The sequence below is a fragment of the Haliotis rufescens genome, unplaced genomic scaffold (genome assembly GCF_023055435.1).
Source record: "Haliotis rufescens isolate VD_foot unplaced genomic scaffold, xgHalRufe1.0.p SCAF_10, whole genome shotgun sequence".
In the NCBI taxonomy this organism is placed as follows: Eukaryota; Metazoa; Mollusca; class Gastropoda; order Lepetellida; family Haliotidae; genus Haliotis; species Haliotis rufescens.
Genome location: NW_025963780.1, coordinates 42,059,984 through 42,075,826, shown reverse-complemented (window position 1 = coordinate 42,075,826; position 15,843 = coordinate 42,059,984). Strand labels below are relative to the sequence as shown.

At 44.3% G+C, this 15,843-nt stretch overlaps 1 protein-coding gene across 1 annotated transcript; it reads right to left on the bottom strand.

The window, feature by feature from the left end:
- Positions 1-389: 389 nt before the first annotated feature.
- LOC124146750 (deoxyribonuclease-1-like) lies at positions 390-15,615 on the bottom strand. Its single transcript, XM_048390850.1, has 8 exons — positions 15,409-15,615; positions 14,067-14,155; positions 12,966-13,049; positions 7,837-7,943; positions 5,581-5,693; positions 3,824-3,981; positions 2,349-2,439; positions 390-744 (listed from the first exon to the last, which is right to left on the bottom strand). The coding sequence occupies exons 1-8, from the start codon at positions 15,553-15,555 to the stop codon at positions 682-684; spliced, it is 852 nt and encodes a 283-aa protein (XP_048246807.1). The 5' UTR covers positions 15,556-15,615; the 3' UTR covers positions 390-681.
- Between the last annotated feature and the right edge of the window lie 228 nt (positions 15,616-15,843).

Sequence of the window (15,843 nt, the reverse complement as noted above, 5' to 3'; positions counted from 1 at the left end):
GGTTAAAGCGTTCGCTCGTCACGCCGAAGACCCGAGTGCATAATAGCCCTTTTGGTACCTTAGAATCTTGGCTTATCTTTCTTCATACATATAGACAGGACACTGGTTGTCGATCCATTGATCGTTGGTTTGAATCCCATATTTACTGTTATTACGATAACACTGTAGCCGTACCATACCCGTCAGGTTTATCCGCGTCACTTTGGGTGTTGCTCTCACATTAAGATTGCGCGATTGGAATTAACTGAAAAGCTTTTAAAGCGGAGTAAAACTCAACTTAATCATTTAAACACGAATTTAGGCAAAGTGTGCACGTCGATATTACGTGTGTCTCTACAAACGTAAACATACCAAGAAATCAGTTCTTATAAATAAATCGTCAGCAATCATAACTTCTCAGACTGTTTATTTATTTCACAAATACAACTGTGGAAAACAATTCGAATTCAGTGACATCGTTCCGCGCATTAATGCATCACAAGCCCTGCCAAATTAATGCTTGGTGAGCATCAAATGCCACGGAATCACTTGCACTTTCGTTATGTTGGAAGGGAAAACAACAAACATACGTATGTGTTAGATGTAATATCAGGCTCGTTGTTCCTAGTGTTCATTTAATGTCCAAGGTCTGAGTAACAGTATTTTCAAATGTATACATCACTGAAAGCGAGGCTAGAGTGTTTACTTCCGAGCATCCAGGTTAAAGGTGACCCACACAGGAAAGTGGTCGCTGACTGCCTTTTCCTGAAAGAAAAGAAACACATAATAACCCCAGAACTTATATGATCGTGTTGCCATGGTAATGGTGACTTTCCATAAAATAATTTTGTATATATGTTTGTTTTTGAGCTCAGAGTGAAAGAATTGTCTGGATCTTCAACGACTTCTGACGAAATAACGCCTGAATCACCGATTTGTATCTAGTCCAGTCAGCGTACCTGGTTATGTGTCGAGTAACACTGTCTCAGGATATATTCGTATCGCTCCTCACAGATTTGTTCACGTGTAACAAAAACACACCCTAGTAACACTGTGTCGAGCCGTGTCGTTATGTCGAGCCGTGTCGTTCTGTCGAGCCGTGAATTTATGTCGAGCCATGTCGTTATGTCGACCAGTGTCGTTATGTCGAGCCGTGTCGTTATGTCGACCAGTGTCGTTATGTCGAGCCGTGTATTTATGTCGACCAGTGTCGTTATGTCGACCAGTGTCGTTATGTCTACCACCGTCGTTATGTCTAGCCGTGTCGTTATGTCAAGTCGTGTCAAGTTCTGGTAGTGTCGAGCCGTGTCGTTATGTCGAGCCGTGCATTTATGTCGAGCCGTGTCGTTATGTCGAGCCGTGTCGTTATGTCGAGCCGTGTCGTTATGTCGAGCCGTGTCGTTTTGTCGAGCCGTGTCGTTATGTCGACCAGTGTCGTTATGTCGAGCCGTGTATTTATGTCGACCAGTGTCGTTATGTCGAGGCGTGTCGTTATGTCGACCAGTGTCGTTATGTCTACCACTGTCGTTATGTCGAGCCGTGTCGTTATGTCAAGTCGTGTCAAGTTCTGGTAGTGTCGAGCCGTGTCGTTATGTCGAGCCATGTCGTTATGTCGAGCCGTGTCGTTATGTCGAGCCGTGACGTTATGTCGAGCCGTGTCGTTATGTCAAGCCGTGTCAAGTTCTGGTAGTGTCGAGCCGTGTCGTTATGTCGAGCCATGTCGTTATGTCGACCAGTGTCGTTATGTCGAGCCGTGTATTTATGTCGACCAGTGTCGTTATGTCGAGCCGTGTCGATATGTCGAGCCTTGACGTTATGTCGACCAGTGTCGTTATGTCGAGCCGTGTCGTTATGTCGACCAGTTTCGTTATTTCGAGCCGTGCATTTATGTCGACCAGTGTCGTTAAGTCGAGCCGTGTCGTTATGTCGACTCATGTCCTTTGGTTCGTTGATACTGTCGTGTCGTGTCGTGTCGTGTCAAACTGTCGTGTCGTGTCATCCTGTGGTGCTGTATCGTGTCAACATATCGTGTCGTGTCATCCTGTCGTGTCGTTGATAGTGTCGTGTCGTATCATGTCCTGTCGTGTCGTCTCATCCTGTGGTGTGTATCATGTCAACCTATAGTGTCGTGTCAGCATGTCGTGTCGTGTCGTGTCGTGTCGTGTCAAACTGTCGTGTCGTCTCATCCTGTGGTGTGTATCATGCCAACCTATAGTGTCGTGTCACCATTTCATGTCGTGTCGTCTCATCCTGTGGTGCTGTATCGTGTCACCCTGTCGTATCGTGTCAACCTATAGTGTCGTGTCACCCTGTCGTGTCGTGTTGTGTCACGTTCTCGATGTTCCTCCTCCGATGTGACTCTACCCTACCTGTTCCGCTGTCAGCCCAAACTCAGTGCCGAAGTACTCTGTGTCGTACGCTACCACGTGACTTTCAAGCTCAGCACCCGCTACCACGATCCTGGAGGAAAAGGTGAATGAGACAGAAGATGAACCCTTCACTGACAGAGACAAGTATTTATAAGTGAAAGCGACAACATCAATTCCAGAATAAAACCTAGTACAATATTAGCACCCATAAGAATGATTACACCTGTAGCCGAGATACAGTGAAACTATTCTTTCTGCTTCATCTAATCCCACAAATATGCTCAAAAGAGCATCCACTGGATTAAAAATAATCTCTTTCAATGTACATGTATGACTTAAAACACTTCTTTGAGAGGTTAGAACCTACACCGAAACGTCGCTCCCAATTGTAAAAAGGAGTTTGTTCACCTATATATTTTATCCTTACTCAGACTTGAAACACTTCTATATTCCAGCTATATGACGGTAGTCTGAAGACAATCAAGTCTGGACCAGACAATCCAGTAACTGACATCATGAGCATCGATCTTCATAATGGACAAGTGATGACATGCATTAACCAAGTCATCGAACCTGACCTTTAGATCCCGTTATTGGCCTCTTACAACAAGCATGGGTTGCTGAAGAAGGATCTACCACTGAAGCACCGGGAGAATACCAACTACGGCTACGAGTGCCTCTCATTGTCGCCAGGTTTGGCATGGACAAGGAAACGTGATCACACAAGTAATGCACATCTGTCATGACTTTTGAGACTGCTGGACAATATGAGGTTTCAAATCATATTAACACGCAGCTTATTACATTAGGCCTTTATTTATGAAAGGCAATGACGTCCATACTTAATTTTAAAACGGTACATGAAGAGATCAACTGATCTTTTTATAATTGCTGTAGTAATATCGATCTGTGCCAAACGATCATTCAATCGTTAATTGAGAATGGATAAATAAGTTTGTTTGTTGTTTAACGCCGCACTCGGCAATATTACAGGTAGATGACGGCGGTCTGTAAATAATCGAGACTGGACAATCCAGTGATTGACATCATGAACATCGATCCACACAACTGGGATACGATGACATGCATCAACCAAGTCGGCGAGCCTGACCACCCGATTCAGTTGGTCGCCTCTTAGCCAAGCATAGTCGCCTTTTACGGCAAGCATTGGTTGCTGAAGACCTATGCTACCCTGGATCTTCACGGGTCTGATACATAAGTATGAAAGGCCCATAAAGACAGTGTAACTGATGGTGAGTGAGTGTAGGGGTGAGTTGGTTTAAACTTAACTTTGCACAGTATTTCAGTAAGACCGGGACGTGTCAGTGTAACGTGGAGGGGTCATAATCAGAGCGAATCCGGGATTCGAAGCCAACGGATACTGACACGCCCAAGGGACGCAACTCGGGTTGCATCACTCCCTGGTATTGATAAAGTCAAGCTATTAGGCCACACCAACCGACATGTTCAAGTACCTGTCGTAGGCACAGTTGCTGTTAGAGGTAGTGGTGTCCTCAGTCTCACTGATGAGAGTCCAAAAGGTCTTGGTGTCTGAGAAAAGGTTAATGCTTGACAGCTCTGAGCTCTTGACGTATCTGCAGTCGGCGTTCATATCGCCCATGATGAGCATGTTCTGGAACAGCAACGTGTATCGTGTAAACATGGTAGTGGCCCATTTTTGAGAACCATCCAGATCGAATTTGGAGCGTTGTCCCACGGAATTAAATCAGTTCGAATTCGGCATTCAAATCACTTGAAAGTAAATACCCCTTTGTTTGTGTGAGTTGAGTTTGTTTAACAGATATGACCCGTTTCACAAAGTGATCATAGCGCTACGGCTTTGGTAAGCCGATGTTCAATGGCTTTGTTAAGCGGGGCCTGGCCTTATATACCACACGTGATGTCATCCAGTTGTGATGACAGGGCCTTCATTTGGTAGTATAACCCCTCTGTTCCGAGGATGTTATATATAATGTCCCTCTGTTTCAGCGATAGTTTATAGAAAGTCCATCTGTTTCAGCGATATTCTATAGAAGGTCCCTCTGTTTCAGCGATATTCTATAGAAGGTGCCTCTGTTTCAGCGGTATTCTATAGAAGGTGCCTCTGTTTCGGCGATATTCTATAGAAAGTCCCTCTGTTTCGGCGATATTCTATAGCAAGTTCAGCAATATTCTATAGAAAGTCCATATGTTTCAGTGATATTCTATAGAAAGCCCCTCTGTTTCAGCGATATTCTATAGAAGGTGCCTCTGTTTCAGCGGTATTCTATAGAAGGTCCCTCTGTTTCAGCGATATTCTATAGAAGGTGCCTCTGTTTCAGCGGTATTCTATAGAAGGTGCCTCTGTTTCGGCGATATTCTATAGAAAGTCCCTCTGTTTCAGCGATATTCTATAGAAAGCCCCTCTGTTTCAGCGATATTCTACAGAAAGCCCCTCTGTTTCAGCGATATTCTATAGAAAGCCCCTCTGTTTCAGCGATATTCTATAGAAAGTCCCTTACTGGAGATTTAGTTTGCACTTGACATCATGTGAAGAATGATGTTAAATCAAACGACAGAAGTCTTTATAGTTCAGTGAGTCGAACTTGTAAGGTTCGTATCTGTAGCCTGGTGAGTGAACAACAAGGCTGTAGAGGCGCTGATACACCACAATGCTTGTAAGAATCTCTTTTTCAAGCAAAATATATTTTACTTCCGTTTCCTGGCGTTCATGGAAATTATGTTCAGAACATAAAATTGTTAATTTCAGGCGTTTCTTTCAGTTTATAAGTTGGATAAAAACTCCTCCTCGGTCTTATCTGCGAATATAAGCACGGTGTGAGGGAAATCGGTGCGGACCTCTGAGTAGGATTTTAGCCTTTACTTATTGACTTCCGCGTGACATGGTCGCAAACTAAAAGTCGTTGATGCTGTAATAATAATAGTGTCGAATTTGTTAAACGGCAATACCTACTCCACCGAGCAAATGGTTTACCTGCTCCGGTTGGGACAGTTCTTATCTAAATGCCACACAGAAACCACAATTGACGAAAGGTCAAAGTCTGCTGGTGGGAAGCCCCTTCGTCTGTTAATTGGAGAAGGAGACGCACTGTATTAAAAAATGCTGTTTGATCTGTTGATGAACACGAAGAACAAAATTTCACTTTGCTTTTATATGTGTATTAGTCTTGAGTGACGTTCGGAAGTAACGTGACGATCTGAACTTTGCGACGGATCAGAGATAAGTCTTTACCTCCGTGCCGAAGGCGTTCTTGGTGTCATTGTAGACGGTCTCCATGACTTGCAGTTCGTGCACGGCATCGTCAGGTTTGATGTGAACGCCCGTCAGAGCCATTCTCAGACTACCTGTTGGTTGAAGGTGTCATTAGGCAGTTTTAAAGGATCAAAACAATGTACACATAACTACCACAAGCAGCTTATCTGAATTGTGATTGCTTGACGACATAACGGAAGTTCTTATGAAAGTCCTACATATTACTACTCAAAGTTTTCTGAGGATCAAGTTTTGAGGATATAAAAAAATCATCGAACAAATAAAAATAAAGATCACGGTATACAATGAATTGTTTACTTAAGCCTAAAAATAGGACCTCATTTTCATGATGAACGGACAGAGGCATGCTGTCATGGGCAGGGTGTGCTCTAGGTGCTTGAAAATTTGGGTTTGGATGTAACGTGACAGAATATGTGCACATTATTATCAGAGAGCAGAACATTTGCTACTGAGGATAGCAACTACTGAATGCAATTATGCCTGATCGGGGTCAAAGACGTTAAGGTTTTGGTTTGGTTTGTTGTTTAACGCCGCACTCCAGCAATATTCCAGCTATATGACGGCGGTCTGTAAATAATCGAGTCTGGCCCAGACAATCCAGTGATTGACAACATGAGCATCGATCCACGCAATTTGGACCGATGACATGCATCAACCAAGTCACCGAGCCTGACCACCCGATCCCGTTAGTCGCCTTTTACGACAAGCATATTCGCCTTTTACGACAAGCAGGGGTTGCTGAAGACCTATTCTATCCCGAATCTTCACGGGCCAAGACGTTAAGGAGTTAAGCAGATGCATGCATAGACATGCTTAACACTGGGTCAACACAGCATGGAATAGATACCTGCATAGACATGCTTAACACTGGGTCAACACAGCATGGAATAGATACCTGCATAGACATGCTTAACACTGGGTCAACACAACATGGAATAGATACCTGCATAGACATGCTTAACACTGGGTCAACACAGCATGGAATAGATACCTGCATAGAAATGCTTAACACTGGGTCAACACAGCATGGAATAGATACCTGCATAGACATACTTACACTGGGTCAACACAGCATGGAATAGATACCTGTATAGACATGCTTAACACTGGGTCAACACATCATGGAATAGATACCTGCATAGACATACTTAACACTGGGTCAACACAGCATGGAATAGATACCTGCATAGACATGCTTAACACTGGGTCAACACAACATGGAACAGATACCTGCATAGACATGCTTAACACTGGGTCAACACAACATGGAATAGATACCTGCATAGACATGCTTAACACTGGGTCAACACAACATGGAATAGATACCTGCATAGACATGCTTAACACTGGGTCAACACAATATGGAATAGATACAAGACGTTTGGATCAGCTATTCAGCGACGAGCAGGTGGTCGACAGCGTTCCACCACAGAACGAGAAGACAGGTTTCTTATAATTGCAGCAAGACGTCATCACTTTATGAGTTCCATCATACTCTGAAATGACCAGCGTAGAAGTGGCGTTAACCTTTCTACTCCAATTACGGAGGGCAGGCATTCGCATTCCACTGACCCGACATCACATTTTGGCACAGCCATTTTTTGGATTGGGCTAAATAATGTCGATTGGACAGACCAGGTCTGAGCCTCAGTACCTTTCATCGATGGATCGAGATGTGGTTTAGACTTCACAGATCGTCGTGCCCGATATGAAGTAGACAAGGAGCCGATATGGATGGGGCACAATTATGATTTGGGTTGGGACCAGAGAATCGTTCTCCATGTCATACAGCGGGGCAGGAGGTCAGATGGGCGCTACAAGGGTGATATTCTGGGCATTCTGCAATCGGAGCGAACTTCATCCTCATGGACAATAACGCACAACCTCGTCTTGCCTGGTCCGTTGATGCCTACTCAGGGCTAGGGCGGGACTCGATTATCCGTATGGAGTGGCCAGCCCGGTCACAAGGCCTCAACCCTATCGAACACATGTGGAACAAACTGCAGACCGCCCTCTCACGACGCCATGTTCTTCTGGCAACTTTGCAGGAACTCGGCAATGCCCTGACTGAATTTAACAATGTTCCCTTGGCATCCAGACACATTTGCCAAGCTGTGATCGCATCACGGGATCACATACGTAACTCTATCAGAACAGTGTAAATCTATACTCTGTACCTCATTCAGAACACTGTACATCTCGACCTGTACTCACCTCCTGCACCTGTCTGTACCTCTATCAGAACACTGTACGGCTCCCTCTCAAACAGATCAGCCGTGTCATTGTACAGTCTCGTGTCCACGGTGCGCACCTTGTCTGTTCTGTGGACACAGGAAGAAAACATCCGCTGAAAAGCTTGAAACCCCTGTGCAACACAACATTGACAGCCAAATTGATTTTTAGCATTTATGTATTTTTAAGCACTACACGCTCTTTAAACTAGTTGAGAGCATTGACATATTCACCTACATATTATGTTCGAAAATACTAGTTTCAGGACAACATATATTGATCTTTTTCCCGTTCATACACTTTAGAGACGAACACATGTTAACCTCATTAGAAAAAGCCCGGCACCAACTGCATTGGAAACTTTATCTAAAAGTATATAAAATGAATTTCATTATGAACTATAATTAAGAACGCTAATGTTGCAAGTGACTTGCATGATTATATAATTAATAATTTGTGAAAAGTTTCACATTCTCATGCCCTGCTATTTTTTACCTTTTCAAATTGGCAGTGATTGATAATATTATCGAAACGTAAGAACAGTTGTTGCTTTATATTTATTTAGTGCATGGCATGTTGGACTAGCATTGAATGTTTACAGATAAGTGATGGCTTTGAAATGTATTTAATTTATTATCATTTACGTCAGCAAATAGAACGCGTGATTATAATAAACTGACGTCCAAAAGAAACTTTACCAACTGAAAATATAAATTTCAGACAAAGTATATATTTTTTTTTCGATGAAGTCTATCTAAAACACATAAACTAAATACAACAATAGTGTATGCAGAAAATGTTAATCGCCGTTACATGTTTGCGAGAAAACACGCAAAAAAGTGAAAAACACGTGCACCACGGACAACTGCAAATGCACGTACGGGTAAGGGTATAAAACGATTGCAACGGCAAGTCAGACATCCACAGTGATAAAAAAACCACAAAAGAAATGCCACGACTCACAGTCGAACAACGTGAACGAGCCTTGGGTATTGTACAGATGGGAGCCACCCACGCCCATATTGCACGAACCTTCGGTTGCTCCCGTGTTGCCGTTACCAACTTGATGCAACGTTAAGGGGCCGTCACACCATGACGTTCTGGTCAACGTTCTCTGAACATTTCAATCGTTCAATTTTTGAGCGTTCTAGAATGAGGATGACACATCTGGCGTGTGGTTAACGTGTGCCTAACGCATGACTAGCGTGTGTCTAACGCACGAGAAGCGTGTAACAGCGACCAAGTAAGATACCCCTGAAAACCATTAGCGTGTGCTAACGTGCCACTGGCGCGCGACGAACGATTTGTCAACGTTAGACGAGCGTGTTGAGCGTGTGACTAACGTGTTCGGACTTTAGTCACACGCTGCTTGCGCTAGGGAACCGTTCAGCGGTCGTTGACAGGTCGCCAGTGAGTCGTTCAATGCAAAGCAAACGATCAGTAACAACCAAGTAACGCTAGAGTAACGACTGACTAACGATAGCCGAACGCGTGCAACGCTCGGCGAACGTTAGTAAAACGTTCCACGAACGTTCTTAAACGTTCTTTAGCGTTTAAAATTAAACGTTGAAGAACGCTGGTCTCAGTGAGAACTTTTGTGCATGTTCAAAACTTTTTTTCCGGACCAGCGTTCTCCGCGGTTTCCCGGCCATCACCGACGTTCACTAGCGTTCACACAACGCTCTTCTGGCGCTATCCCAGCGACCATGGGCGACTACCAACGTTTCCTCAAACGTCATAGAACGCTGACCAGAACGTCATGGTGTGACGGCCCCATTACAGACAGACAGGGCGGACCGCTGACAGGCCAAGAACAGGCAGACCCAGGGTGACCACGCCCGAAGATGACCGGTACTTGCGTACCTTGCACCTCCGAAATCGCTTCCTGACAGTGACGTCATCGGCGACAAATGCCTTAGGTCACAGGGTTAGTCGACAGACAGTGGACAGGAGACTCAGGGCTCATGGAATCAGGGCTTTTAGACCATACAGAGGACAGCTATTGACAGCGCAACATCGTCTGCGATTGAGATGGGCCCGGACTGTACGACGTTTGCAACGACGTGACTGGCAGAGGGTTGTCTTCACTGACGAAAGTCGATTCTGTATGTTTAGGGCTGATGGAAGACAACGTGTTTACCGCCGAAGGGGTGAACGAACGGAGGCGTGTTGCGTGCAGGAGGTCGTACCATATGGTGGAGGGAGTGTCATGGTGTGGGGAGGGATCTGTGGGCAGGAAAGGACACCGCTGGTCATCGTTGACGGAAACTTGACAGCTCAGCGTTACATGGATAACATTCTTTGTCCAGTTGTCCTACCATTTCTCCAACAGCAGCCACATGGTGTCATTTATCAGCATGACAACGCTAGAGTCCATACAGCCAGAATTGTCACTAACTTCCTCGCAGCCAAAAACGTCAACGTCCTGCCGTGGCCTGCACTCTCACCCGACATGTCCCCCATAGAACACCTCTGGGACTTGATGTATCGTCGTGTTCGACAACGACCACTCTCCAGCCAACCGGCAAGAACTGATCTTAGCCCTCCAAGAAGAATGGCGTCAAATCCCACGTGGCCTCATCAGACGACTGACTTTTTCTGTGCGGCGAAGAGTTTTTGCATGTATTGAGGCATTTGGTGGTCACACACGCTACTAATGGCTTGTTATTGAACGGGAGCGATTGTTTATGTACTCTGCCTATTGTCCATGATTCTGAAAGCTCGAGTTTTGTACCACTGTCAACTCTGACGTCATTTTCGGTCGCGGTATGATTGTCAATTTCAGTCTTGATTATGTTGATATATTGATCTTCTCAATACACTTTACTTCATGCATGTATGTTTTGTTGTTTTTGAGCTAGAGTGATTTCAAACTCTGGTAAAGTTTGTTTTGGACGTCAGTTTATAATTAAATTACACTGACACTGATTTTACGAAATACGTGGCGTAAATCATAGATTCATGCAATAACCTGTATATCTTTCTCACTCACCAGAGGGCGCACTCGAGGCTCAGTCGTCTAGGGCGCCGCATTCGCTGTGCAGAGTTACATCCCTTGGATACACGAGAAACCTATGATTGTTGGTTCGAATCCCGTTTCGCCCTGATTATGTTTCTAGGTTTGTCAGGACCGTACACGTAATTGTGGGTTTGACCAATGTGATAAACATCTAAGACATGCATCGACTCGGGCTTTCCTCCCAAATTAAACTGACACACCTTGATAAAACTGGAATACTGTTTAATGCGGCGTTAAACCGAAATAACTGACTGACAGACTGACTCGGTCACTCTCATACAACCTAGGTAAGGTGAGGTGAAATGGGGTTTAACGTCGCGTCCAAGATTATTGCACTTATATAGCGACGTGCATGTATGTGTGTGTGTTTGTGTGGCTGCTTGTACTAGTCCGGACTGATGCCGATTTATAGTGCTAGCCCACTGTGATACCATGCCGCAGTTTAACATGAATACCCCACTCAGACACAGTATACTGACTCCGAGCCGACCAGTCCTTGTTTTAGCCCTTTAATGCCGAGCGCCAGACAGGGTAACAACAAGTACCATCTTTTAACGTCTTTTGGTATGACGCAGCCGGGGATCGAATCCCGGACCTTCCGCTCTCCGGGCGGACGCTCTACCACTAGACCACGGAGGCGGTCCACACAACATAGGAGGGACTCTGGGTTAGAATAGCTTATCAACCCATATTTGTCTTCGAAGTCGCTAAATGGATTGGATGGTCAGGCTCGTTGACTTGACCAATTGCGTGTCATCGTACGCCGTCGGCATGATAGTTGTCACAATATCAATCACCAGTTTGTCTGGTCCAGACAGGATTATTTTGATTCCTAAGTCATACAGTGTGGGACTAATCAACAATCAAAGAACTTTTCACGCTCACTTGTAAACATAAGAACGTAATACGGCGTGGAATCGTTGCTCATAATATCAATCACCAGGCTGGAATATTTACATTCTTTCGTAGTGTTTGTTGTTTAGCGCCGCACTCAGCAATATTCAAGCTATGTGGCGGCGGTCTGTAAATATTCGAGTCTGGACCAGACAATCCAGTGATTAGCATCATCAGCATCGATCCGCGCAATTGGGATACGATGACATGCATGAACCAAGTCAGCAAGTCTGATTCCGTTAGTCGCCTCTCACGACAAACATAGTCGGCTTTTACGGCAAGCCTGGGTTGCTTAGGGCCTATTCTACCCCGGGCCTTCATGGGTCGCATTCTAGTACTGAATGTTGGATTAAACAACAACAAACAAACACACAAACACACTTGTAAAGATTAGAAATAATGGATAGTTAAGAATTGGAGTTCTTATTTATAAAAAGAATGTCACTGGTTTACACTCTAGGTATCTCCTGTTAAGAAAATAATCGTAGTCCAATATCAAAGGAAGAGTGAGTGAGTGAGTATGGTTTTACGCCGCTTTTAGCAATATTCAAGCAATATTCCCCCACGGCGGGGGACACCAGAAATGGGCTTCACACATTGTATCCATGTGTGGAATCGAACCCGGGTCTTCGGCGTGACGAGCGAGCGCTTTACCCTCTAGGCTACCCCACCACCCCTCAAAGGAAGGGCTGTGTAGTACACGGGTCACTTCAAAGGGTCACCACTAATCCGTTGGAAACTATTTGTTTTCACCGTTCATTCAGTTTACAACAATATACTTGTCTAACACTTGCAGCGTTCGCTAGTCAAAGTTGTTATGAAGTTGGGTGTAATACAGTTCAAGTTTTGGGCGAAGTGGCACTTGGCGTAAGTCTACTTATATAGGTTATTTGTTCTGTCTAGTTTGACATACTATGACAACTGAAAAATGGATGACGCCCTTCTCAGTGGTATTTGCGTGTTATCAGTGACCCAGACTAGACGTATGAAAGGATCATAGCGGAGACTTGCTGGTCAATGTCAATACTACATCAATACTGCATTAATACTGTATCAATACTGGGAGCGACATATGCAAGCGGAGTATACTCACGATGTTGACCTATTTCTAAATTGCAGAATATAAACTAGCAGCTAAATTATTCTGTCTGAATTTTCAAAAGATTGAAAGAAAAAGTAGTTCTCCCTGTTTACTCACTTGTAGTAATACGCATACTGTTCTTTTGACGAAGTGCGCCCGAGCCGGGGGCTGGCGATGTAAGCAAACTGTTCAGTGGCGTTGCTGGAAAATGTAAAATAGAACAAATCTTACCTGGCAATTATGACAAGACAACAGTTAGATGAGTATGTTAGGCCATCTTTATGATGCTGCAAGTTTCTCATCTTCATGCGACCGTCTTCGTGGTCTAGTGGATACAATGACAGAAATTGTTTGTAAAGTTTACAAACTTAGTGAATTTCACTGTCCACTCAGACACTAACATGCTAGTAGACTTTACTAGTCAGTTAGTAACTAGTATTGCCACTAACTTCACAACATTAAGTAGATATACTTCCACTGCAAACGTTTATGGGAGAAATACTACTGGCTTTCAACAACAACACAAACACAAAGAAGTTTAAACCTCGGCGAGATTCGAACCTGCAACCTCTTGATTTGGAGGCCAGCACGCTACCACCTGTGCTATGGAGACTACTCTCGCCAAAAGTGTCAGTTTTCCTGGTCACTATTACTTTGGTTGATTTGTCATATATTGTTATTGTACGGAGTTCGTTTTAAGTCATGGTGGTATATTTATTATGGAAAAACCTGTGAATCTGATTTACACATATAATTTCAATATATATTATGCAAATAAATCATCCATATTTGACTTATAGCCTCGGCAGATCCAGCAGATCCGGGCGGTATTTCAGTCCTGGTGGGAGAGGAGAAACACAAACATGGACTTGTAAGTGGCTGTCGTCAGAACCAGCAGATCTTGGGGCAGAAATACGGAAATTGCGCTTAGTAAATTTTACCTGATATATTGCTTTTGGGAACTGAACCCGATTCTTCGTTGTGACGGCAAAACACCTTAACCACGAGGCTATTCCACATTCACTGGTGTATAAGACAAGCATGACATGCCCCTTAATCCAATTATATAAGACGTTTCACAAACAGGTCGATGGTGCGAACTTCCAGAAATGTTTGACAACAGCGCAATAAACTCGAAACACACACACACGCACACACGCACGCACGCACGCACGCACGCACGCAAGCAAGCACGCACGCACGCACGCACGAACTCACTTGTTGAGCAAGTCGAGAAGTTGGACCATACAGTCTCCACTCTTCTGACGAATCTCCTGCACGAGCATGACGTCATAAGAGGATATTATCTGTAACATAAAGGTATAACCAAATCTACATAGATTACAAAGCCATGTACAGGTGTACATGAGACACGCTTCAACCGATACCTCTCCAAACCAGCAACTGTGTAAACCGGACCAGCCTATATAACATGGCCTTATGTACACTCTTCAAAGAAAGAAAGGCACGGGTATTTTTTTAGTAAATTTATTGTACCTAATAAAGTCGAAATATTTAATTCAATACCATAGGTACAAATATGAAATTTTGGAGCTCGATAGTTACATTTTGTCGTTGTACAAAGGCATTGAAAACTGTTCATTGTCATGTCACATAAGGCCACAAGGTTGTGCTGAATTCAGTATCTCGTCTGACCGCCCCGGGCAGCATTCATGGCTCTGCATCTCCTCGGCACTGACTGGACAAGTGTACGACCTCTGTCCTGCGGAATTCTGCGCCATTCGGTTTGTAACGCGTTGGCCAGTTGTGGGAGTGTCTGCGGCGTGTTCTGACGTTGATGTACACGTCGATCGAGTTCATTAAAGAGGTGTTCGATTTGGTTGAGATCTGGAGATCTGGGCAAGACGTTGATGTTGGCATTATGCAGGTGGTCTATCGTGGCACGAGCTGTGTGCGGTGGAGCGTGGACAAAACGCGTTGTCTTCTATCTCGCCGGAGAAGAAGATATCGTGATTTATCGCTAAACCACACTCATCTTCATTTTCTCAACTTCCATGGCTGTAAGGTATGGCACCAACGTTAACGCAAGCGTCGCTGTCGATGGATCTGTTGCAAAACAGGGACGGAAACTGGCCTTCTGGGTCGGATTTCAGCCTCATGAAATTGGTACAGTCTGATTTAAGACATTGCATATCGACAATGGCTGTATTTTGACGAACCGTTTGTCGAATATCAGGCCACCAACATTTTCAAATAACAATTTATATATATGATTTTTTGTGTAGTCAGGTTCAATGAACTACATACTGCCTTTGCGTTTCTCTTTTTGAAGAGTGTATGTTTTGTTTCTTTCAAAAGCACTCGCCTTCATAGAGATTTCATCGACAACTTTAAGGTCAATGAACTATGTCTCGGATTCACCGAAGTTACTTAATTACAACATTTTAAATACGTTCAAAATATGCTTTTTGTTTGTTTGTTGTTTGACGCCGCACTCAGCAATATTGCAGCATTATGACGGTGGTCTACAAATAATCGAGTCTGGACCAGACAATCCAGTGATTGACAGTGCGGCGTTAATTAACTAACAAATCATTACCTTTCTGATAGTTTCCATGACGTCAGGTTTGCTTGCCTTCGTCTTGCCGAACACCTGGATGTTGAACGCCCCTACTTTGAGGGTGGAGACTGGGGAGGGGGAGATGAGGGGCACACAGGCCAGCAGCAGACTGATGGTGACCAACATCGTGAGAGTCCTAGGCACCTGTCTTCAGCTGACACAGCAGTGAACGCTAGGCACCTGAGTGTACTTATATAGGGCCTGCATCCTCTGCCACCAGCTGCGTCAATACAACGTAGCGTGCAGGCCAAACGAGGGCGTGGCTGTCATGGGCTGTATAGAAAATGATCAATGTCAAAGCTGACCAAATAGAAAAACCTCTGGAACTTGTCTGACTGGGCCCTGTTTTACAAAGTGATCATTCCGGTATGACCAAAATATCAAGACAAATATACGTAGAACTATATGTTTCAT